Consider the following 23,607-nt stretch of genomic DNA (forward strand, 5'->3'; position numbering starts at 1 on the left):
TTGAGGACATTTTTAGACTATCAAAGGACACTTAAAAGCATTCTGACAGTTTATGACTGTTTACAGACCCCATGAAATCAAAATTAGAGTTTTGTGGGTTTTTATCTGCTCCTGTTAGCTTTACCATCTTCATGCTTGTGTTCATCAAATTGTTGAAGAAAATGTAATTTTATTAGATACATGGATTTAAATTAGCATGTTTTCTCCTGCAAATGAAAAAATATGAGTTATAATGACTCTGCAAAGTTACAGTTTTACCGTCGATGTACTTCTGAAGCCTTGGATGTCCAAATTCGCCTTTTTCTGTAAAGACACTGTACTTTTTATATGATTATGTACTGTATTGTCAAAGTTGACAAGCACGTTTTAAAACTTTTTATTGTTTAGGTATTTGCAAAACCTAGTAACATAAAGGGTGACTAATAATAATGATTTATAACAAAAAAATGTATCCCAGAGATGCAAGGACTATTAATGTTATCTAGTTATTCTGTGGGTTATTGTTGCACTTTATATATATGAAGCCAATATAACAGGTGACATTTTTCAGATGTTTGGAATAATCATTGAAGCATATCCGAGTTTTACTCTAAGTATTGGAAAGAGTTTTCCATTCATAGGAATCCCAACACACATCCTAGGCCGCGAATACACACAACCCTTTGTTCTCTTTACCCTTCCCAAATCTCTCATGTTTCTGCCACCCTCCAGTCCGTCACTGATATAGTTAAACCTCACTTTACTGGTAGCTGTAACCTTGTCCCATATACCACATTTACACTGGATACATCTGTTGTCACATTCCTTTATTTGTATCCACTCACGGTTATTTAGATCGATTTGCAATGAAATCTGAGCTTTACTGTCTGTCTGCAGAAACATCTCAATTGCTTCTTTGTCCAGTTTGTTTGAAATCACTTGCAGTGATTCGCCTGTTACCTTTTGCCCGTTCAGAGACGATTTTTTTTCTTCGGCTCTGATTGGTTACAGATGTTTCTTTCAAGCATTGTTTCCCAGTTGTTCTCTTCCAGAGAAAACGGGGAGAGATGAGTAACCCGGTTCGATTTAGCAGCCCCTCCACATGACAGAAGTGTCAATACATTTTAGCTCGATAAAATGTCCTTGGCAATAACGTATCTTTTCAATTTTGCGCAACATGTACTGCCTGTGTTTGTTTTGCAGGCACTGAGCCCTGACTGGAGGCAGCATGGGGGGGATTGTGGGGAGGTAGTTTTGCATTTCCCGGCAGCGCCTGTTTACTAGAGCCGAGTGAATTTTGTAGAAACGTGTGAGAACAGTCTGTGTCTGATTTACAGAGGCTCGCCGTACCGGTTGCACAACAAGGACGTGTCACTGTGTCTGAATATCATTAGCGGATGGCTGCTGACCCCCCCCCCCCACCACTACTAAAGGAAGTTTTGGTGGCAGCTGTTGCAACACTAGGCATCATGGGAGGCACTGGGGTCCGGCCCTCACAGCTGGGGCGCTCTGGACTGCATTTACAGAAAGAGTCTTATTGTCCGAGAAGAGAAAGTTAGTGTTCGGTAAATATTACAAACTCCTTCCCAGAATCGAGGATATCTGCATAGCCAAGTCAAACCTCCCGATGTGTGCGGGGAAAGCTGAAGTAATGGAGAACGGCTGTCTGTGTCTTTTGGCTGTGTCAGGTTTTTGAATTTGAGTCGAAGGTTGAGGAGGTTTAGGTTGAGTGGAATAACCCAAGGCTACCCATAAAAAAACACTTTACCCCAAAGTGTCTCACCTAGTGTGAGATTTTCATTACAGTGCTGTGTATAGAGTGTCATGGAAAAAACCTGGTTAAATCAACATATTCCATGCCTGGAAAAGTCATGAAAATTTCTACATTTTTTTCACTAATTTTACAAATTAAATCCGAAATGTTCTATAATTGTATTTCTGTATGAGTGCAGTGAGGAAAAACGGAGTGAATAATCATCTTGTGACAATGAGTCATGAGTTTGGCAGATACGCCCATTCAAACGCAGAGACATGCATGAGCACTCAATAAGGTTTTCAAAGAAAACCAAAGCCGAGTTCATATCATCTCATTTTTACACCTAGTGTGCTTTGAAGACATTTAAATGAGTGATCCATATCTCTTTATTTGAACAAAAGAACTGAAACATCCAAACACAAAGATATTGTTGCAAAAGGTGTCTCAACCCAGCACAATACATTTTATTAATAATTTTGATGACATTATAATTTATGATTTATTCTGTCTGTACTAAAAGCAAACACGAGAAGGAATCACATGTTTCAGAGTGTTTTGTTATTATTCTGATTTATTAAAGATAAAATATAGCTATATGTGTTATAAATAACTCGTATAACGCTATATTTTATAACTAGTTGGATATAGTTTAATAGTTATAAATATGGTAGATTAAAATATAGAAATTTATGTTCTTGTCATTTTAAACCTGTATGAGTTTGTTTTGCAGAACACAAAGGAAGGTATTTTGAAGAATTGTGAATACGTGTACTTCTGTTGTATGGACACAAAACCAATGCAAGTGAATGGGTGCACCAACATTCTTCAAAATATCTCCTTTTGTGTTCTGCAGAAGAAACTTATACAGGTTTAAAATGACAAGAGCATCTTAACCATAGCTCTTTTGGAAGCTTTCTTTTACACTTTCTTACTTTTTACCCCAAGTTTCATGTTCCAACCTGGTGCAGCATCTTTCTGCTGAGTCAGACAGAAGCTGCAGTTAAGACTACGACTAAAAATAAAGCTAAACTAAATCACTCTCACCCCCCCATCTCTTTGTCTTCTGTCTTTCCTAACCGCCCTTCACACACTCAGATGTGGAACAGATGGCCATCGACTGGCTGACAGGAAACTTCTACTTTGTGGATGATGTGGACGACCGTATATTCGTGTGCAGTAAAGATGGCTCCACCTGTGTCATTCTTCTCGACCTGGAACTTTATAACCCAAAAGGAATCGCACTGGACCCTGCAATGGGGTGAGACGTCATGCACCCCATTTAAGCCCCTCTCTCGTACAACCCTTCTTTAGAATGTTAGGTGGATCTTTGCTTAACGGTATGAATCTTGCAACCTTTAGATCTTTGCATACGGGTGGGGTTTTGTATTTGTTGACAGTGCACTTACGATTTTGCACCAGAAGTATCAGTTCCTGTAGGTTTAATTAGATTTGTCTATCATGACATAACTCACTTCTTTAAAGGGGATGTGTGATTTTTTTTACTCACCCACAAGACGTTAACCATGTTTAGAGAACGTCTGGCGTCTTCAGAGCACAAACGAAGATATTTAGGTGACATCCAAGAGATTTCCAGGCCTCCTCATAGGATCCATCATGGTGTCAGTTTTTGCCAAGGTCCAGAAAAGGACTAAAGACATCTTTTAATTGGTTGATCCGCACATAGTGGCTCAGTTTTGTAAAAATACAAAAAAGCCAAATAGGCAATTTAAAAAAATATATAATAGAGGAGAAATACAAATTTTATTATGGCATTGATGTGTAATTCCTTTCCATGCAGTGTTGGTGTAAGAATTCAGTATTTAATTTCTCTCTTCTTTTTGTCCAGAAAAATGTTCTTCACAGACTATGGCCAGATCCCAAAGGTGGAACGCTGTGACATGGATGGGCAGAACCGCACAAAGCTTGTCGACAGTAAAATTGTCTTCCCTCATGGCATCACGCTGGATTTGGTCAGCAGGCTGGTTTATTGGGCTGATGCTTATCTAGATTATATCGAGGTGGTGGATTACGAGGGCAAGAACAGACAGACCATCATTCAAGGGTTACTGGTACGAGTGAAGTTTCATGCATGTTTGGATGCACTCACACACACACACACACACACACACACACACACTCTTTCTCCCTCTCTGCTTCCCCTTCTTTCTCTCTCTTGTTGTCACTCATTGACGTCATCATGCTAAATTTTGGAACAGAGAACATGACATTTCTCAGCAATGCATGATAACATTGTGCAACATCCTTTTGAGTCGTATTGAGCAACACATTTGAGTCCCTTTTTTAAGGTCAGATCGAAACATTTCACGTCTCTTTTTGTTCTAAATTCAAGACTAGAGTTGAATTTACAAAACCAGTGCAGGTCGATGGATATTGCCGTTGTTTGGTTAGCAACATTCTTCAAAACATCTTATTTAGTTTACTGCAGAAAGACGTATGTCAGGGCTAGTCAACTGGCGGCTTGCGGGCCACATGCGGCCCGCCAATCATCTTTATCTGGCCTGCCTTCATATTTCAAATAAGTCGAGAGACTTAACGAATGGCGTGCTTTAAGAAGTGCACGCCCCGAGACATCACATCTCTGATCTTCAAATCCCTGTTATATTCAATACAGAAAAGTAATTCCGCGGCTCATAACGATACTGACGTCTTATAAAGCGATTTGATCGGTCTGTCCAGAAAATGTTTGTTATATTGTTTGCAACGATATAATCGGCAATCCACAATTAATGATATTAATACAAAAATAACAGAAGAAATGAGGATATGATATTTAATATTTAATATTCTATTTATACTTTTGGAATCTGGCCCTCTAAGAAAAGTAGTTGAAGACCCCTGATGTAAGTCACACAGTTTTGAAATGAAAAGAGGATGTGTAACTCTGTATTGTCTCTCTTTTATTGCAGATAGAGCATCTCTATGGTCTTACAGTGTTTGAGAATTATCTGTACGCCACCAACTCTGACAATGCCAACATGCAGCCCAAGACCAGTGTGATCAGAGTAAACCGTTTCAACAGCTCTGACTTCCAAGTGGTGACACGTGTAGACAAGGGTGGGGCTCTTCATGTGTACCACCAGAGACGCCAGCCTGCAGGTATACCGAAATTTTGCTCTTTTGTTTACAATTCTGTAAATTCAGTTTCAGATGACTGCTATTCCTTCCACTGCAAGAGAAATGAATCATCATTGTAGGACTCATTCGCTACTGGTTACTTTTTCCTCAGTTCGCAGTCACGCCTGTGCGCCGGATCAATTCGGGAAACCGGGCGGCTGCTCTGAAATCTGCCTGCTAAGTAACAGTCACAAGAGCCGATCCTGTCGCTGCCGGTCTGGCTTCACTCTGGGCAGTGATGGAAAGTCTTGCAAGAGTATGTGAAATCCTGCATGAACTAATTCAGTGTTATGCATCCGGCTTCCCCATTGCAGACATTCTCTTGTGTTTACTATTAGTAAATAAAACAAGTTGCTTTACGCTTTCATTACAGAACCCGAGCATGAGCTCTTTCTGGTCTATGGTAAGGGTCGACCGGGCGTCATCCGCGGCATGGATATGCATGCCAGAGTGTATGATGAGCACATCATTCCCATCGAAAACCTGAACAATCCAAGAGCACTGGACTTCCACGCTGAGACCGAATTTATCTATTTTGCTGATGCCACTAGTTACATCATCGGCCGGCAGAAGATTGATGGTACTGAGAGGGACATCATAGTGAAGGACGGTAAGTGCAGAACAATTTCCTAATGATCCTATAGCTGAGATTTGTTAAAGTTCTTTTATACCTGTTCCCAATTCAGTGTTTGCTATGTTTTGAACCCATTTGTGTCTGAATTCAACAGGTATTCACACCGTGGAAGGTATTGCTGTGGATTGGATGGGACAGAACTTGTATTGGACTGATGATGGACCCAAAAAGACCATCAGTGTGGCCAAACTAGAAAAAGCCTCTCAAACCCGCAAGACCCTTATTGAAGGCAATATGACCCATCCCAGAGCCTTAGTAGTGGACCCTGTTCATGGGTAAGTCATTATCGTCTTGTTCACCCATCATTTTGATTTGTGTAGGGAGCACAGATGTGCATTAACAATTGTTTAAATTCCCAACAGAATGATGTACTGGAGTGACTGGGAGGAGGAGCCTAAGGAGCCTAATCGTGGCAGTATAAAGAAGGCCTGGATGGATGGATCAAACGCCGGAGTCCTGTACACTTCTAAAACTGTGCTCTGGCCCAACGGACTGAGTCTGGATATCCAGCAGGGCGCCCTGTACTGGGTAGATGCGTACTATGACCGGATCGACATGGTGTTTCTCAACAGCACCAACAAAACACAGTCCACGGTAAGGAATAGTATGGGCTTAACATTTGTTATAGTGTTGAGATGCGGGCATTGCAAATGCAAAGAACTTATGATTTGAGTATTGAGTGAGTTTATACATACAAAAATGCAATCTGTAGTGTTTGATAATATACTACAGACGAAAAATTTAACCTTGGGGCATCTCAAAATCATACAACAAACATTATTTTCTGTTTGTTTAGTTGGTTTATCAGGGACCGGAGCTGAACCATCCCTTTGGCCTCTGCCACTATAAGGACTTCCTGTTTTGGAATGAATACCGTGGTGGTGGTATCTACAAGCTGGACCAGATCACCAAGAAAGTCACACTGCTACGCAATGAACGACCACCAATCTATGAGATTCGCACCTATGACGCACAACAACAACAAAGTACTGAAGCCTCTTAGAATTTCTGTAAAATTTCGGAGCTATTTACGAAGCATGAAACGCAAGCGCTTTAATGTGATTGTTTTCTTTTGTATGTTTACTTGTCCTTACAGTTATAAATAGAGTTTAAGTGGCAATTATGTAATGAGATCAAAAACTGAGGGATTTTATTGTGTGTTTGATGGGGATCTGCTAAGGATGTTTCTGTTTATTGTAGTTACTGGCTCCAATGTGTGCCGCGCCAATAACGGTGGCTGCAGCAGTCTGTGTTTGCTTACGCCCACCGGGCGATCCTGTGCCTGCGCAGACGACCAGATACTAGATGCTGATAACAAGACCTGCAAAGGTAATATTATTTTATTATATTATATTTTTACTATTTCTTATTTATTTTATTTTTGAAGGTGTTTATTTTATGTTTAGAATTTTTGATAAAAATTTTGCCTCATTTAATTTAGAAAATTCTCTTTTTTCTGTCTCCAGCGAATCCTTCCTATGTGCCGCCTCCTCAGTGCCAGCCAGGAGAATTTGCCTGTAAGAATAATCGCTGTATTCAGGAGCGCTGGAAGTGCGATGGTGACAACGATTGTCTGGACAACAGCGACGAGGCTCCTGAGTTGTGCCGTAAGTCTTGACTTTTAATCTCACATTTCAGAAACATAAGTCTTAAGGACCGATCACACGGGAGTATTTTAAAGTAGCTGGTTGATTTCGTCTTCAAGGATTGTAAATGCAAGCTTGTGACTGTGATATCATTTGTTTTGTTACAGACCAGCACACCTGTCCTGCGGAACGCTTCAAGTGCCAGAATAACCGCTGTATCCCCGTGCGCTGGCTCTGTGATGGAGACAATGACTGTGGAAATGATGAAGATGAGTCTAACAGCACCTGCTCAGGTATTGAGATCTGATGAATACAGTGCAATTTAATATTCAATTTCTTATACGGTTACTAAATGTTGCTTTAATGCTGCTGTTTATTAATTGTTCGCTGCGAAAAAATGTGAAGCAAATGTTCCTTGCTTTGGTTTTTAAATAAAATAGCCTTGTTGCTAACATGGTGTTAAAATATATGAATATAAAAAAATATTGTTTAAAATATTTAATTTGTTGTCTCTTCCCAGCACGCACATGTCCTCCTAATCAGTACCCATGTGCCAGTGGCCGCTGTATCCCTGTTTCCTGGACATGTGACCTGGACGATGACTGTGGTGACCGCTCTGATGAACCAGCATCTTGCGGTATTGACATATATGGCCTTGCCTTTTTCCATTCTTTAAATATTAGATTAAAGAAATAGTTGACCCCAAAATATAAATGTTTATGTCATTCCAAACCTGTATGATTTTCTTCTGTGATACACAAAAGATATTTGGCAGCCAAACAACATCGGCGACGTTGAGTTCCACGGAATCGACTCCAAACCATTGTTACATTTCTCAAAATATCATCTTTTGGAATGACATGGGGGTAAAAATTGATGCAAGAATTTTCATTATGGCCTTTTTTTCATACCTGTCCCTCCAACTACTGTCTCCAGCATATCCCACCTGCTTCCCCCTCACCCAGTTCACCTGTGCCAACGGGCGCTGCATCAATGTAAACTGGCGTTGTGACAACGGTAAGTTTCAAAATCCGTCCATAGATTGTATTTATTGGACTGCTCAATTACTGCATGACCATCCAAACGCCTCCACTATGTCTGTGCGTCCTCAGATAACGACTGTGGGGACAACAGCGACGAGGCCGGCTGCAGTCACTCGTGTTCCAGCGTGCAGTTTAAATGCAACAGCGGTCGCTGCATTCCCGAGTACTGGACCTGCGACGGTGACAATGACTGTGGAGATTACAGCGATGAGACTCACGCTAATTGCACCAATCAGGGTGAGTTTCAAATCAAGATTTCTTTTTGGATAGAAAGAAGTGAGTCGAAGACGGAGTCTTGTTTTGACGTAACGGTTGCAGGTTCTAGTTGGAGATCAGAAACACGATCCACTAACAAGTCGATTGACAAACCAACCACACAGAAACTCTTTTCTATCAGGACCTCACGTATGAGCAAACTTTCACACTTGAATGTTGCAGGCTTTCAGATTTTGGTCAAAACCGCAGCGAGTAACTGCTTATTAACAGCGGCAAATAGCGATTTTGCAAACCGTCCTGTCATCCTCTTTTTGTTTTTGAGGCTTGCGGTAAAGTATGTTAACCACGAACGCTTGAAGAATGTCTGAAAGCATAACAGGCAGCGAGAGTCCCTGTGGAGGTCTGTGTTAATGACTGTTCTGAGATCTGCTGTCTGGAGGGATTACACAAGTACAGATGTGCCAGCATGCTAGACGCACGGGCCATAGGAGTATCTGCACACGCGTGTTTTTTTTAATTTATTACTCTCTTCACATGTCATGTCCATGTGGTTTCTTTCTCACGGTTAATTGCCAGCGGTTGGCCAGGCTGGGTGGAACAGGAAGAGAGGGTTACGTTATGTTTGTTCTGGGTCTGGGCTCTGTCCTTTGCCTCTCTAATCCCTATGGCATGCTGCTGCTTAATAGACTCAAAAAATCAATGCCGCAGAACCAAGCCAGAGGCCTAATGAGAGCGCTGGGCCTTATGGGAGACTGACAGACCGTTTGGGTGTGTGGAGGGATGTAACTGTAAGAAGGGGCAAAGAAATGTTACATTTTGTCATCGAGTTTATAATGACAAATGTTGGCATTTAACCACACTCGTGTAACCACATCCCCACAAATCGACGTCAGTCCGTGGTATGATTTGACTAAGACCGCCCAAATGTAAACGCAAGTAAGGTGGGCATACCTGTCAGTACAATTACTTTGGAACCGGATGTTGTTTAGTTACCAACGTTCTTCAAATTATGTTCCTTCCTGTTTACTCTGAAGAAAGAAAACATTCAGGTTTGAATGAATGTTGGTGAATAAATAATGAAAGAATTTTCATTTTTAGTGAGCCATCCCTTTTCCTTTAGAATAAAAAAATCCACTTTAATATTAACCATTGACATTTTTGAACCATGACAACTGTAGTTTGTAGTGTTGTTGTGTGTTTGAGTGAACTCATAAAGCTCTGACAGTCTGATGTCATCAGGGTCAGACCATCCGGGAAGCTGAGACACACTTCTCTCTGTCTACGGGCAGAGTCTGGTTTTCTCCATTACTTCTTTGACACTCTCTGCCAAACTGTAACCTTTCCCAAGCGGGACTTGGAGCCTTTATGTTTGATTCCTAATGATGGCCATCACATTGCCAGCCCTGGACTGGCCTTCATGAGAAAGTTTGCTTTGGATGGGAATCCAGTGTGGTTGTGCCTCACAATAGTCACAGTCTACATCTCTGGGAACTGATTCTTGACGTCAGAAAGCCCGACTCTCATTATCGCAAAATAATATAATATGTGTTCGGCTTTGTATGTGTGGCTTCGCTGCTCTGTAATAAGTCTTCTTTTTTGTCTTTGGGTAGCCACTCGGCCTCCCGGAGGCTGCCATACGGATGAGTTCCAGTGTGGAGTGGACGGCATGTGCATTCCCATGCGTTGGCGCTGCGACGGAGACTCCGACTGCATGGACCTCAGCGACGAAAAGAACTGCGAAGGTGTCACTCATATGTGCGACCCAGCCGTCAAGTTCGCCTGCAAGGACTCGGGTCAGTACGGCACACATTTATTATTATATCAGCACAGAAAATACTGATCATTTATTTCTCTTGATGTTGTTACTGATTTTGACACCTGAATTAATCATGTTTGCTGGTGTTATGCATGATTAGATGCCCCCCGGGATTGAGGAAGTTAAAATGTCAAAAAATATCAAGACACAAGGTCTGTTTTTGGCATTGCGTATGCATCTTACGTTTCTCTGTGTTGTTTTAGCTCGCTGTATCAGTAAGGCCTGGGTGTGCGACGGAGACAGCGATTGTGAAGATAATTCTGACGAGGAGAACTGCGAAGCGCTCGTGTGCAAGCTCTCCCATCACGTCTGTGCCAGCAACGACTCCATCTGTCTACCTGCCGAGAAACTGTGTGATGGCAAGGACGACTGTCCCGATGGATCCGACGAGAAACTCTGCAGTAATTCAAGTGCACAAACACAAATATGATCAAGGGATAGTTCACCCAAAACTGAAAAAGAATCTGTCATTTACAATTCACCTTAATGTTCTTCGCCTTCACGAACACAAAAGAAGATATTTTGAGAAATGTCTCTGTGGTTTTGTGTCCATACAATGGAAGTCAATGGGGTCCAATGTTGTTTGCTCAACAATGTTCTTGAGGAAATCTTTTGTGCAGAATAGTGTAAGTCATACAGGTTTGGCTTGACATGAGAATGAGTCAATGGGTCGGGAGTAAATAATGACAGAATCTCCAGTTTTGGTTGAACTGTCCCTTAAAATCCATCACATTTCACACAGATAATCAACATGTGTTGCTCATTGGCATATGATGCATATCAGATTTGATGAAAAACACTGTTTTCTAGACCTTTGCTCGGTTGATAATGGAGGCTGCAGCAACAACTGCACCATTGCTCCTGGTGAGGGCGTCCTGTGTTCCTGCCCGGCTGGCATGGAGCTGGGTACCGACAACAAGACCTGCCAGATTCAGAGCTTCTGCGCCAAGCATCTGAAGTGCAGCCAGCGCTGCATGCAGGAGAAAGCTACTGTCAAATGTGCATGCTACGAGGGATGGGCTCTGGGGCCGGACGGCGAGAGCTGCAAAAGCACTGGTGAGGAACTGGGATATATATATATGAGGACATATATGAGCAGAAGCTCTAGGGGCAGTCATGGCCTAATTAGTGAGTTGGACTCGTGACCAGAAGGTTGCCGGTTCTATACTCAGGGCATGCAGGTATCGACTGAGGTGCCCTTGAGCCAGGCACCTTTCCCCTACTTGCTCCCCGGGCACTGCAGTGATAACTTCCCACTGCTCCTGGTGTACATGTGTTCACGACGTGCTGTGCATGTGTTCACTACTCTCTGGATGGGTTAAATGTAGAGGTCACATTTCGGGTTCACTTTCACAACGCCCTCAAAAGCATAACGATGATGGTGTCTTTTGGAAATGGAGTTAGTTGTGTGGTTTCCTGATTTCCGGTGTTCATGTTCTTTAGATCCATTCAAGCCTTTCATCATCTTCTCTAACCGACACGAGATCCGACGAATTGACTTGTACAAGGGAGAGTTCAGCGTGCTCGTGCCGGGTCTGAGGAACACCATTGCTCTGGATTTCCATCTGAACCAGAGCTCCCTCTACTGGACTGATGTGGTAGAGGACAAGATCTATAGAGGAAAGCTGTCTGAAAACGGAGGTAAATATTATCCTAAAATCCTCCTAAAGGGCTTTACATTTACATTTAGTCATTTAGCAGACGCTTTTATCCAAAGCGACTTACAGATGAGGCAACATTGGAAGCAATTATAACAACATACATAAGTGCATCAAACTAGTCCATTAAAGCCTAGCACAGTATACAAAGCTAAGAAAAGTGAGGTTAGTAGGGTTTTTTAACATCACAGTAACATCACATTTGATCCCCCTGTGGATATTATGTTAACATGGTAGTGAAATGACATGCACAGATAATACTGGTAAACAATGCTGGTAAAAAATGAATGGTAAATGTTTTTTTTAAACAGTGTGATACACAATATATGTGTTACATTTATTGTGGTGTGGTATAATTGTTCTGTAGATTTCAAGTGTCAAGCTAAAAATTATTTTCTTTGGTAATCCATCAAATGCTATACATTTTGTCAATAAACTTAAAACGGAAACCCAAAATATTCCACTATAGCAAATGCCAGTCAGAGTTTGTTTTTAATTTGCATTGTATATTGTTCTTTGTGGTGAGTTTATTAAGTCAATAATGGTTTTGGAAATTGGCGACGTCTGTAACTTTAATGAGTTACAAGACTGATGTCCCGCAGTGTTTTTCCACATTGTTTTGTGTTCTTCAGCATACTAAATTTGACCAAAAACACCACAAACAAGCTCGGTCCACAAAGCCACAGCACGACTACGTTTCTACACGACGTGTGTGTCTGTTTGAGTGCGAGTTGAAGGAATTTGAAAGCCTCTGTCTTTATTCATTTGTCTCAATGCTAGTTTGCGTGACCACAGGGGATAGTAAAAGTAAACAACATAAGCACCATGTTACACACACACACACACACACACTTTATAGGCCTATCTTCCTCTCATTCCCATTTTTTTCTAAAAGTATCAGATCCTTGAGTAAAAATATGAGCAGTTAGGCTGCCAACACTGAAATAAAGTCTCAGATGTTTTCAGATGGATTGGAGCAGCCATGCTGTCTCTGGCCCTTTTGTGTTTCCTTGTGGAGAACTGAAGTGGTGGCCATGAGTTAGGAATCCTTTTCACTCCTGCACATGTTTAAAGATCAAAGCAGAGGGTTATTTATTGCAGCATTCGCTTGGCATAGGCTGTGAGACTGGATCAATATCCAGTGGAGTCCAAAAGTGTACAACTACTAATAAAATTAATTTATTCGCTTTTTAAGTTTGCATTTAATCTCAAATATATAGCAGAATGCTGGTTGATTTTGCCTTTAATCCTGTCATTTTTTTATTATTAAAAGTTAATAACTTTGAAAATCCAGACACAAATGGAATAAATTAATATTGACATTTGGATCCTACTGTACTATATGAATAATGTCCCAATAAATCACTCTCTTCTCCTATTTCAGCTCTCACCAGTTTTGAAGTGGTGATTCAGTATGGTTTGGCCACTCCTGAGGGGCTGGCTGTGGACTGGATCGCAGGAAACATCTACTGGGTGGAAAGTAACCTGGATCAGATAGAAGTAGCCAAGCTGGATGGAACCATGCGTACCACACTGCTTGCTGGAGAGGTGGAGCATCCACGTGCCATTGCTCTTGACCCAAGAGATGGGTAAAACACCCTTTTATGCGTCTTTATTTTTCAGTCATGTGAGGAGTGTATAAGATGTTGACCATAACAAACATGCCTACTTTTCCCAGCATTCTCTTCTGGACAGACTGGGACGCCAGCTCGCCCAGGATCGAAGCAGCCTCCATGAGCGGGGAGGGCCGTCGCACCATTCACAAAGAGACGGGGAACGGCGGATGGCCCAACGGTCTCACCGTAGACTATCTGGAACGCCGAATCCTATGGATCGATGCAAGGTATACACACACACACACCAGTAAAATAGAAGCAAAGCATAGAAACCAGATTAAGAATTGTCAATTTTGTTTGGTTGCCAGTCAAAATTTGATGCTGATCTTTTTGGATCTTCTCCAAATGTTAATGTTCAGATCTGATGCTATCTACTCTGCCGCTTACGATGGTTCCGGCCTAATCGAGGTGCTTCGGGGTCACGAATACTTATCTCATCCATTTGCTGTCACTATGTATGGAGGGGAGGTCTACTGGACAGACTGGAGAACCAACACTTTGGCCAAAGCCAACAAATGGACGGGACACAATGTCACAGTGGTGCAGAGAACAAACACACAGCCTTTTGATCTTCAAGTGTTTCATCCATCTAGACAACCTCAGGGTGAGGAGACTCGATGTTTAAATGGACACAGGTTTATGAGAGTCTTTGTTCTATTGCATAATAAGCTGTAAATATTTCTTCCCTTCTTTGCAGCTCCAAACCCATGTGCGGCTAATGACGGGAAGGGGCCGTGTTCTCACCTGTGCCTCATTAACTACAACCAAACCTTCTCGTGTGCCTGCCCACACCTCATGAAGCTCAAGGAAGACAATCACACCTGCTACGGTAGGCACCGCCCACTCTCAGCCGACTTGTCCGAACGGATGCTTTACTAGCTAACCACTATTCTCATCCCCTAATATTTTATAGTAAAAATCAATTGGAGGCATTTTTTTTTTGGAGGCATTGAACAGAAAATGGAAAATGGAGAAACGGATCAAAATAACAGAAAATGCGCTTTGTATTTTTCTGACCTCAAATACAGCAAAGAAAACAAGTTTATATTCACTTTTCAGGCAATACAGTAATAAAAGTAATATTAATAAATGTATTTGTATTATCAGTTTATCACAGTTTTCACATGTCTTGTCATGCTGTCAGTCTTTCACATATAGAAAAAAGTATATAAAAATAATTTATTTGTAACTAAGTCTTGGAAGTGAAATCCAAAGGTGTTTGGAATTTATTTTATATTGTTGTATAATTCAAGTCATTGTCAGGAAGCCCGTCAGAATGTTTTGGATGAACTATCCCTTTAATATTGTTTTTCTTCTCCAGAGTTCCGTCAGTTTTTGCTCTATGCTCGTCAAATTGAAATCAGAGGAGTTGACATTGATAACCCCTATTACAACTACATCATCTCTTTCACTGTTCCGGACATTGACAACGTGACGGTGGTTGATTATGATGCTCTTGAGCACCGTATCTACTGGTCAGATGTTCGTACACAGACCATCAAACGAGCCTTCATCAACGGTACCGGAGTAGAGACGGTTGTGTCTGCTGGTGAGATCTTTATTGATCTTTCATTGTTTGATTTTTGAGTATACATTGTTTAAAAAATAAATTATGACTTCTGATTCTTTCCTAGACCTTCCAAATGCTCAGGGTTTGGCTGTAGACTGGGTGTCCAGAAATCTCTTCTGGACCAGCTATGATGCCAATAAGAAGCAGATCAATGTTGCACGACTGGATGGATCCTTCAAAAATGCCGTAATCCACGGACTGGATAAGCCTCACTCTTTGGTTCTACATCCTATTCTGGGGTTAGTGGAACTATTAGTTCTATAGGTCACATTAGAGATTCGGAGATTGGCATATGCTGTCAGGATGATTCTGCCATCCCTCATTTGCTTCAAACTAAATCTGCTAAATAAATACAGCTGTACTTCACAAAAAATGAGGTGCCTTTTGAGGGAATAGTCAGCATAAAAATGAAATTCTAATATGATTTTTGTACCTTTTATATTGCTTTAAAATGTATGACTTTATTTCCTTGGAGCACCTAATGAGACAATCTGAAGACATTTGCATTCAATTCGGCGCTTAATGGCATTATCATGGGAAATAAAGACAACCACTTTCTTCAGAATTTCTTGAGAAGAAAGTAATAACGGTTTTGGAACAACAATGAGTGAATGAAGACAAATATTCACTTAGCATTTTTATGTTTTTTTCTTTGCAATTCCTCGTACCCTCACTTCACAATCTGTCGCTGTGTGGTTGATGTGAACCAGAAGAGCTCGGTTGTAGCTCGGTTGTAGTCTCAATGTGCTTGTTTCCAGATGCACCGGTTTCTAATAAAACCAGTGCACATGGGCATACCGCCAATATACGTGACTCGAACTGTTTCTTTCCTGTGGCATTGTTTGATAAATTACTGTTTACTTCTCTTTCACTGGCAGTAGATGAAAGAGTTTGTTTGTGTACAAGTAAAGTTCACTTGATTAAAAACCTTCCTGGCATTTACTTTTAAACAAACTCAAATAGTGTCATTTTTTTGCAATCTCAAATACCAAAACCAACAAGCCATTAAGGACACTGTGCTCTTTGTAAATCATTCACAGATTCATATCTAGTTTATGCCAAGACTCACTGAAGATTTATCTTCTATGTTTTATAGTCTCTAATGCTCTTGAGCTTTAAAGTGTTGTTTGTTTACAGAAAGCTGTACTGGATCGATGGAGACAACATCAGCATGGCCAACATGGACGGCACCAACCGCACATTACTTTATTCTAATCAGAAAGGCCCAGTGGGTGAGCGACCTGTCTTAATGCTTGATGTATACCTTTCATTTTGCCACGACAAGGCTGCGGGATGTGATCTTTTGCTTTGTTTACTTCTTCCTGTGGCAGGTCTGTCCATAGATTTTGATACGGAGCAGCTGTACTGGATCAACTCTGTAAACAGCACTATTAATCGCTGTAAGCTGGACGGTTCTGGCCTGGAGGTCATTGAGAGTGTAAAGCTCACCAAAGCTACAGCACTTGCCATCATGGGTGAGGAAGCATCGGCGTCATATGTGCAGATCTCAGAATCATAAATATGGTTGGTTCTCAAAATTCTTGGTGTTATTAGGCCGCTTTGGTGACATTCTGGGTGTTTTCTGTGCAGGTGATAAACTGTGGTGGGCAGATCAGGGCACGGATCAGATCGGCACATGCGACAAGAGCGACGGAAGGAATTGCAAGGTCCTTCGAAATAACACCTCACCCATGATGCATATGAAGATCTACAATGAGACGGTCCATCAACTAGGTGTGTGTTTGTGATTGCAAGCATCTTCATTTTAGATTTAGATCGATTCGTACAGTGAGGCAACTTTAGATGTGCTAGGTCAATGTTTTTGGTCTGTTAACATTTTGCATTTTGGATAGTTATGATGAGAGTTGTTCAGCGATCAGCTTAAACGTTAGAAATTGTACTGCTAATTATCTTTTTACGTGAATTGTGATTGGTCTATATTGTTACAAATAGTTAGCCATCCTTATAAACTGTGTTACTTTGTTACTTTCTGGGATGTTTGATTTTATTTGGGGAACAATCTGGTATAACTTGACCAATAGTTTAAAGCCCTGTTTTTCTCTTCAGGGGTTATTTAGCTATAATAACAGGCTTAATTTGCCTCAAAAAGGTTAATAGCTAATTTTTGCTATTAATTTTTGTTTTGCTGTTTTGCAGGTAATGTATTGTATTACTGTAATGCAAATCTAGACTTACAATTTAATATACGAAATATACATTGACGTGTTTAATGTAGGGCTGCACGATATTTAAGAAAAATGTGGAATGCCATACCTTGCAACTAAATAATAGGATAATGCTGTAAGTTCATTAAACCTCTTTATAAAATAAAAAATATATTTAAAAAAATTACAAAAGCAATATACATGTTTTACATTTTTACATTTCTTTAAAGGCCCTGTGAAATTACAGTGCCAAATTTTTTCTCAGTGCTTAGTTTCTCTGCATTCTGCATCAGCCTAAAACTTTAAATATGCCTACATTTTTTAAGTATTACAATCTTTCAGTTATTGCAAATCATTGCAAGATGCAAATTGTGACATGCACATTTGCAACATTTAAATATTTTTGATATATTGTGTAGCCCTTGTTTAATTCTTTAGTTTAAAGCTGTTGTGTTTGTGATATTTAGGTACAAACCTCTGCAGTAAGAACAATGGCGACTGCTCTCAGCTCTGCCTGCCAACTTCGCCGACTACAAGAGCTTGTATGTGTACGGCCGGATACAGCCTAAAGAGTGAACAACAGTCCTGTGAAGGCAAGATCTCACAAATACACTTTCTTCTAGTGTTCTTCTAACACTTGCGATTATTTGACCACAGAATGATCATTGTGTCTGTTGCACTTTTATATGAAGGCATGGGTTCCTTTTTGCTCTACTCCGTGCACGAGGGCATTCGTGGCATCCCCCTAGACCCATCCGATAAATCTGATGCCCTTGTCCCAGTGTCAGGCACCTCTCTAGCTGTGGGCATTGACTTCCATGCTGGTGAGTTGCATTGCAGTCAATCATCTGTCATACTGCTCATATGTTTTAAATAAGATATCCATAGCGAAAGGTTTATTTAATAAAAAAGTGATCAAATTAATGTCTAACCTCTGCCCTGTAGAAAACGACACCATCTACTGGGTTGATATGGGCTTGAGCACCATTAGCCGAGCCAAGAGAGACCAGACGTGGAGAGAGGATATAGTGACCAATGGAATCGGACGTGTGGAGGGCATCACCGTCGACTGGATCGCAGGTGCGCATACATAGCATAAAAGTATACTGCACAGCTCTGTTGTAGTCATATCACATGTATTGCAATGCTGTTGTGTTTTGTGTAAATAGGAAACATCTACTGGACTGATCAGGGCTTTGATGTGATTGAAGTGGCCAGACTCAATGGCTCCTTCCGCTATGTGGTCATCTCTCAGGGTCTGGACAAACCACGTGCCATCTCTGTACATCCAGCGAGAGGGTGAGCAAATGCGCCGCCGTTCTTTCTAGTGCATGAGAAATTGGATATTGCATGACGTCTTGCACGGCAACATTCTTGGCTAAATATATTGTGTTCACAGGTATCTGTTCTGGACAGAGTGGGGTCAGTATCCACGTATCGAAAGGTCTCGTCTGGATGGTACAGAGAGAAAAGTTCTCGTCAATGTTAGTATCAGTTGGCCCAATGGAATCTCCATCGACTACCAGGTTTGTACATACGTTTTTTTAATTTTGTGAGATGCTTAGGGCATGTGGCAAGTACAAAATCAATTCAATAACTCTGTCTGATGTGCAGGAGGGACTGCTCTATTGGTGCGACGCCCGCACGGACAAAATCGAGCGGATTAATCTGGAGACCGGAGAAAACCGTGAGCTGGTGCTATCAAACAATAATATGGATATGTTTGCTGTGTCTGTGTTTGAAGACTACATCTACTGGAGCGACAGGTGCAAATGCAAAATTCCTTTCCTATCTTTTTCCTATCGTTTTCTGTTATTCTATAGCTCTAGCTTTGTCTTCTGGGTATAGGAGATGGCAGTAATGAACGGTTTGTTCTTTGTTTCTGACAGGACACATGCCAACGGCTCTATCAAGAGAGGAAACAAGGACAATGCCACAGATATTGTTTATCTTAGAACAGGCATTGGCGTTCAGCTCAAAGATATTAAAGTCTTCAATCGTGCCAGGCAGCAAGGTTTGTACTTTATTTAACAAACATCACTTTATAGAGATGAAAAATGTAGAGATGTGCTCAGTAATGCATCACATATTACGTATGTGTGGCTTACAACCAGGCCCAGATGGAATTCATCCACATTTTATGCATTGCATTAAATTTACACTCACATACATTTGGCATATGATTTTATCTGGAACGACTCGCTATGACAAGCTATATGTTGTTTAAGGACTGTCAAACGATTAATCGCATCCAAAATAAATGTTTGTGTTTACATAATACATGTCTGTGCACTGTGCATAATAATTTGTTTTATAAACATACATGTAAATATATTTACAAAATATTAACATGTATCTATAGAATTAAAATTCTATATAATGTTTATTCATTTTAATATTTTTGTCCTTATTTTTGTCTTAAATATGTGCATATGCATGTTTTCATAATACAAAATTAATATGCACAGTACACAGACATACATTATGTAAACACAAACTTTTATTCTGCTTCCAATGAATCCCACTAAATCTTTGACAGCCCTAGTTTTTTATCTTTTTGAATGTTCCAATGGAGAATTGATATCACACTTTGATTTGTAGGTACCAACGTCTGTAAAGTCAACAACGGTGGATGTGAACAGCTGTGTCTGTACCGCGGTAACGGCAACCGTACTTGTGCATGTGCTCACGGCATGCTGGCGGAAGATGGACGCCGTTGCAGAGACTACGATGGCTACCTCCTGCACTCTGAGCGGACGATACTGAAGAGCATTCACCTGTCGGATGAAACCAACCTCAATGCTCCCATCAAACCATTTGAAGACCCCGAGCACATGAAGAACGTGATCGCTCTTACATTTGACTACAGAGGCGGTGGGGGGAAGGGAGCCAACCGCATCTTCTTCAGCGACATCCACTTCGGTAACATCCAGCAGATCAGTGACGATGGATCCAACCGCAAGACCATAGTAGAGAGTAAGTGTGCAATAAAAAGGAGATTCTTAAAGGGAGAAACCTGGATAACTAACTTTCTTCTGCAGAACAAGAGAGAAGTTAGTTTGAAGAATGTTGGTACCCGAATGATGGCGGTACTCATTCACTTCTATTGTATGAACACGAAAACCGATGCAAGTCAATGGGTACCCCGTTGTTCTGTTACCAACACTCTTCAAAATATCTTCTTTTGTGTTCTTCAGAAAGAAATAGTCATACAAGTTTGAAATGACAAGAGGGTAAGTAAATGATGAAAGAACTTTCATTTTTGGGTTAACTATACTGACCCTTAAGAACAAATCAATGTGATTCAAACCACATTTGATCTCAGTACATCATTAGTCCCATTGATTTAGTTTTTTATAGCATTAATATATTTGATGCCTCTGCTGGTCTCTGCAGTACTTCATTTATTGGCATGGTTAGGTAAAAGTGTCCTGCTCAACTGGGTTGAAGGGCTGAACTATCGCTCTTCCTGGCACACACTTACAGCCTCCACAGCGCATTCGTCCCAGCACCAACAGCTTTTGCCGGAACTTGTGGGACATAAAAGCATAAAGCACCGGATTGGCTATGACAGATGAGCTGGCCAACAAGCGGGCAATGACGGCGAAGTCCCCCCGTAGGTTTTGCACACCACAAGCCAGCAAGAACATGAGTATGTAGGACGGCAGCCAGCAGATGGTAAAAACCAACACCAACAGAGCCGACGTCTGGGTGACCTGCCGTTGGTAGCGTTCCAGCTGTGGCGCAGCACCTCGCATCCGTGTCCTCTGTAGGAATCTGTAGAGTTTGCCGTACATGATGATGATTATAATAAGGGGCAGAGCAAAGCCAAACAGGAACAAAATGGTGCAGTAGATCACCTGACTGAGATTCGATAGAAAGGCAAAGCAGTAGATTGGAGCGGATCTCACGGTGCGGAATGCAAACTGGGGTGCGGCCAGGGCTATTGCCGGCACCCACATAAGGATCGCCGAAAAGCGTAGCCAGCGCTGCATTCTTAAACGAAATGTCCAGGTGGGGTGCACCACAATGAGGTACCGAGTCACCGCTAATGCGGCTAGTGTCAACACACTCGCCGAGCTGCAGGCCACGCCCAGGAAGCTGATGACTTTGCAAAGCAAACTGCTGAAGGGCCAGTAGCCCAGTGCTATAGCAGCAGTGTGGAAGGGAAGGCAGATGAGGAGCAGGAGATCAGAGGTGCTCAAAGCCAAAAGTAACGTATCTGTCCCTTGAAAAGACTGCAGTCCGTTTTTTCTCCTGTATCCGGTCAGGATATAGATGACCAGAGAGTGGCCCACCAACCCGATCACCATGACTATTGCGTCCAAAGTAGGAGCCAAAACCCGATGTAATTCCCAGGGCAGGTTATCTCGATGGCTGTAATTCATTTTGTCTTATCCTCTGAATGTACATTGATCATTTGACAGTGGTGGTCATGGAGAACAGCGCAGTGGAACACATGCATGCTGGAGCCCGATGATCACCGTCTGTTTCAGGCTAATAATTTGCTTTTCTGAAAGTTTATTACTTCCTCCTGTGGTGAGGCAACATGGATCTCCCTGAAAAAAGTTAAAACCCGAATTAGCCTTTTTGTCTTTAATATAACATATAAGTGTATAGAATAGATTTTTTTCTAGATTAGATTCAACTTTATTGTCATTACACATATACAAGTACAGTGTAACGAAATGTAGTTTAGGTCTAACCAGGAGTGCCATTAGCAAGTGCAGGATATACAGTTAGAATAAATACATTATTAAAATAAATATATTATTTTTAAACTCAAATTTTTGTCCATCATATTTCTGAAAAAATATTGTACTGTGCCTTTTGTATTGCAATTAGGCTTTTGTATTGCAATCTTATATGTTTTCATTAAGGCTGTGTAAATTTGCTCCGAACAAGCCTGAACAATTTGCCTTTAGTTATTTTCATATTACATTTTATACTTTGCATAATCTTGTTGGGCTATAGCCTACCTTGCATTCTTGTGCCTTAATGCTCTTCGTTGTTCCGCATTTATCAATAAAAAATATAGATAAAAAGTTTGTTTTAAAACTGACGTCATTTGCAAAAGGCGTGTTTTTCCAGAATCTCTGTATGAAAAGGCCTTTAGAGATGCACTAATACAAAATTTGTCCACCGATGGGATTATTCATCGTGATAACTGCCGATAGCGATTCTGAAGATTTAATGAATATTTATTAACTTTCTGAATGTTATTAATTAATTTAAAGTACTATTAATATTAAAGTATCAAGATGAGATGGCATCTTAAATTAGATCAATTTTACACTTAAAATATCTTTTTTGTTCCACAGAAAAAGTCATACGTAGGTTTTGATAACTAAGTTTTGCTTAAAAAAAGACAAGAATAGAGAATTTGGACTCGATTAGGCAAATATTAGCTATTACTTTGCGTTTTATCGCATTTACGAATTGTGAAATTATAAACGCTTACCGTTCAGCTGTGATGAATCCTTTCTCATACAAACTTGCTTGTATCGATCGCGTTAAACCAGGTATCAATTTACGAACAGTGATTCTAAAAGCTAAGTGATCATCACAACTTTTCTCTAACGATCTATTCAAATATTCCTCCTGCCATCCATTTCTTCCGCTTCGATGTTTTTATGAATTTGATCAATGAAAGATCTCAATAAGGCTCACATCTCTTCTTGGCATATTCTCATAGACAGTTTCTTTTGTAGAGAGAGATGAAAGTAGTAGGTGGGACCACCTAACATCATAATGAACTTCCTGTTTTCCAAGTGTTTCCCAATGATATTGATCATCAGATGCCTAGAAGGTAGTTAGGTGTATAGCTAATCTGTCGAAGTCTCATAAATGTCATCTATTAGCTTGAAATACTGTCTGTATTGGGGTCGAGCGTCTGTTACGTAAGTGGCCTAAAGACTGATGTGTTGTACAAGATCACTATTGGTTTTTACCAAAAGTAAACAGCATGGTTGATTAATCTCTGTTTTATGAGGTGTAATTGCTATCGTAAAGCAGTCATTGGTGGGAAGTCGATGATGCTGAACCCTCGGTGGAGAGAATTTTACCGAGTCCTTATCTGATGCACTAAATGAAGCTCAATGCTCGTAGCCAAGGATCTCGCATGAGCATTAGTAAGGTTTTTACAACAGTTTTCTTTTATCCTTTGAAAGAGCTATAAAGAGGCTCACCGGGAAAGGGTCTTGTATGCGCAGTCACCCATCCATAAAATGACCATATGACACTAAGCTACTTAACACCTGCAGACATCATGGGATTAAACCATTCACTGACAACCGCAAAATCATTTCAAAAGAGATGTTTTGCCGCTTGACTGTCTTTGCAAAGTGTTAACCATAGAATACTGTCCAATTTGACATATGTGCACATTATCTCGCTTTAAAATGCACAATTTATTCCTGTATCTTACAGTTGT

At 40.8% G+C, this 23,607-nt stretch overlaps 2 protein-coding genes across 2 annotated transcripts in view; one reads left to right on the forward strand and one right to left on the reverse strand.

Moving 5' to 3' along the window:
• lrp1ab (low density lipoprotein receptor-related protein 1Ab) overlaps positions 1 to 23,607 on the forward strand; it is an 80,079-nt gene that overhangs the window by 37,525 nt on the left and 18,947 nt on the right. Inside the window, exons 7-41 of the mRNA XM_079477886.1 lie at positions 2,831 to 2,993; positions 3,582 to 3,804; positions 4,663 to 4,852; positions 4,983 to 5,126; positions 5,244 to 5,480; positions 5,599 to 5,779; positions 5,867 to 6,098; positions 6,301 to 6,490; positions 6,705 to 6,833; positions 6,971 to 7,111; positions 7,258 to 7,383; positions 7,611 to 7,727; positions 8,027 to 8,107; positions 8,203 to 8,370; positions 9,960 to 10,142; positions 10,369 to 10,566; positions 10,976 to 11,221; positions 11,609 to 11,806; positions 13,208 to 13,412; positions 13,502 to 13,666; positions 13,799 to 14,043; positions 14,137 to 14,268; positions 14,761 to 14,988; positions 15,074 to 15,248; positions 16,147 to 16,241; positions 16,341 to 16,484; positions 16,600 to 16,743; positions 17,642 to 17,767; positions 17,867 to 17,998; positions 18,120 to 18,254; positions 18,344 to 18,473; positions 18,574 to 18,700; positions 18,789 to 18,940; positions 19,064 to 19,188; positions 19,776 to 20,150. Of these exons, the coding sequence (XP_079334012.1) occupies positions 2,831 to 2,993; positions 3,582 to 3,804; positions 4,663 to 4,852; positions 4,983 to 5,126; positions 5,244 to 5,480; positions 5,599 to 5,779; positions 5,867 to 6,098; positions 6,301 to 6,490; positions 6,705 to 6,833; positions 6,971 to 7,111; positions 7,258 to 7,383; positions 7,611 to 7,727; positions 8,027 to 8,107; positions 8,203 to 8,370; positions 9,960 to 10,142; positions 10,369 to 10,566; positions 10,976 to 11,221; positions 11,609 to 11,806; positions 13,208 to 13,412; positions 13,502 to 13,666; positions 13,799 to 14,043; positions 14,137 to 14,268; positions 14,761 to 14,988; positions 15,074 to 15,248; positions 16,147 to 16,241; positions 16,341 to 16,484; positions 16,600 to 16,743; positions 17,642 to 17,767; positions 17,867 to 17,998; positions 18,120 to 18,254; positions 18,344 to 18,473; positions 18,574 to 18,700; positions 18,789 to 18,940; positions 19,064 to 19,188; positions 19,776 to 20,150 (5,982 nt within the window). The remainder of the gene's footprint in view (positions 1 to 2,830; positions 2,994 to 3,581; positions 3,805 to 4,662; positions 4,853 to 4,982; positions 5,127 to 5,243; positions 5,481 to 5,598; positions 5,780 to 5,866; positions 6,099 to 6,300; positions 6,491 to 6,704; positions 6,834 to 6,970; positions 7,112 to 7,257; positions 7,384 to 7,610; positions 7,728 to 8,026; positions 8,108 to 8,202; positions 8,371 to 9,959; positions 10,143 to 10,368; positions 10,567 to 10,975; positions 11,222 to 11,608; positions 11,807 to 13,207; positions 13,413 to 13,501; positions 13,667 to 13,798; positions 14,044 to 14,136; positions 14,269 to 14,760; positions 14,989 to 15,073; positions 15,249 to 16,146; positions 16,242 to 16,340; positions 16,485 to 16,599; positions 16,744 to 17,641; positions 17,768 to 17,866; positions 17,999 to 18,119; positions 18,255 to 18,343; positions 18,474 to 18,573; positions 18,701 to 18,788; positions 18,941 to 19,063; positions 19,189 to 19,775; positions 20,151 to 23,607) is intronic.
• On the reverse strand, positions 19,177 to 22,706 carry LOC306906473 (somatostatin receptor type 5). The gene is made up of 2 exons (XM_079477887.1): positions 22,636 to 22,706; positions 19,177 to 21,733 (listed from the first exon to the last, which is right to left on the reverse strand). Exon 2 carries the CDS (start codon positions 21,560 to 21,562, stop codon positions 20,591 to 20,593), a length of 972 nt encoding a protein of 323 aa, XP_079334013.1. The 5' UTR covers positions 21,563 to 21,733; positions 22,636 to 22,706; the 3' UTR covers positions 19,177 to 20,590.

This window comes from Barbatula barbatula (assembly GCF_947034865.1).
Source record: "Barbatula barbatula genome assembly, chromosome: 17".
Lineage (NCBI taxonomy): Eukaryota > Metazoa > Chordata > Actinopteri > Cypriniformes > Nemacheilidae > Barbatula > Barbatula barbatula.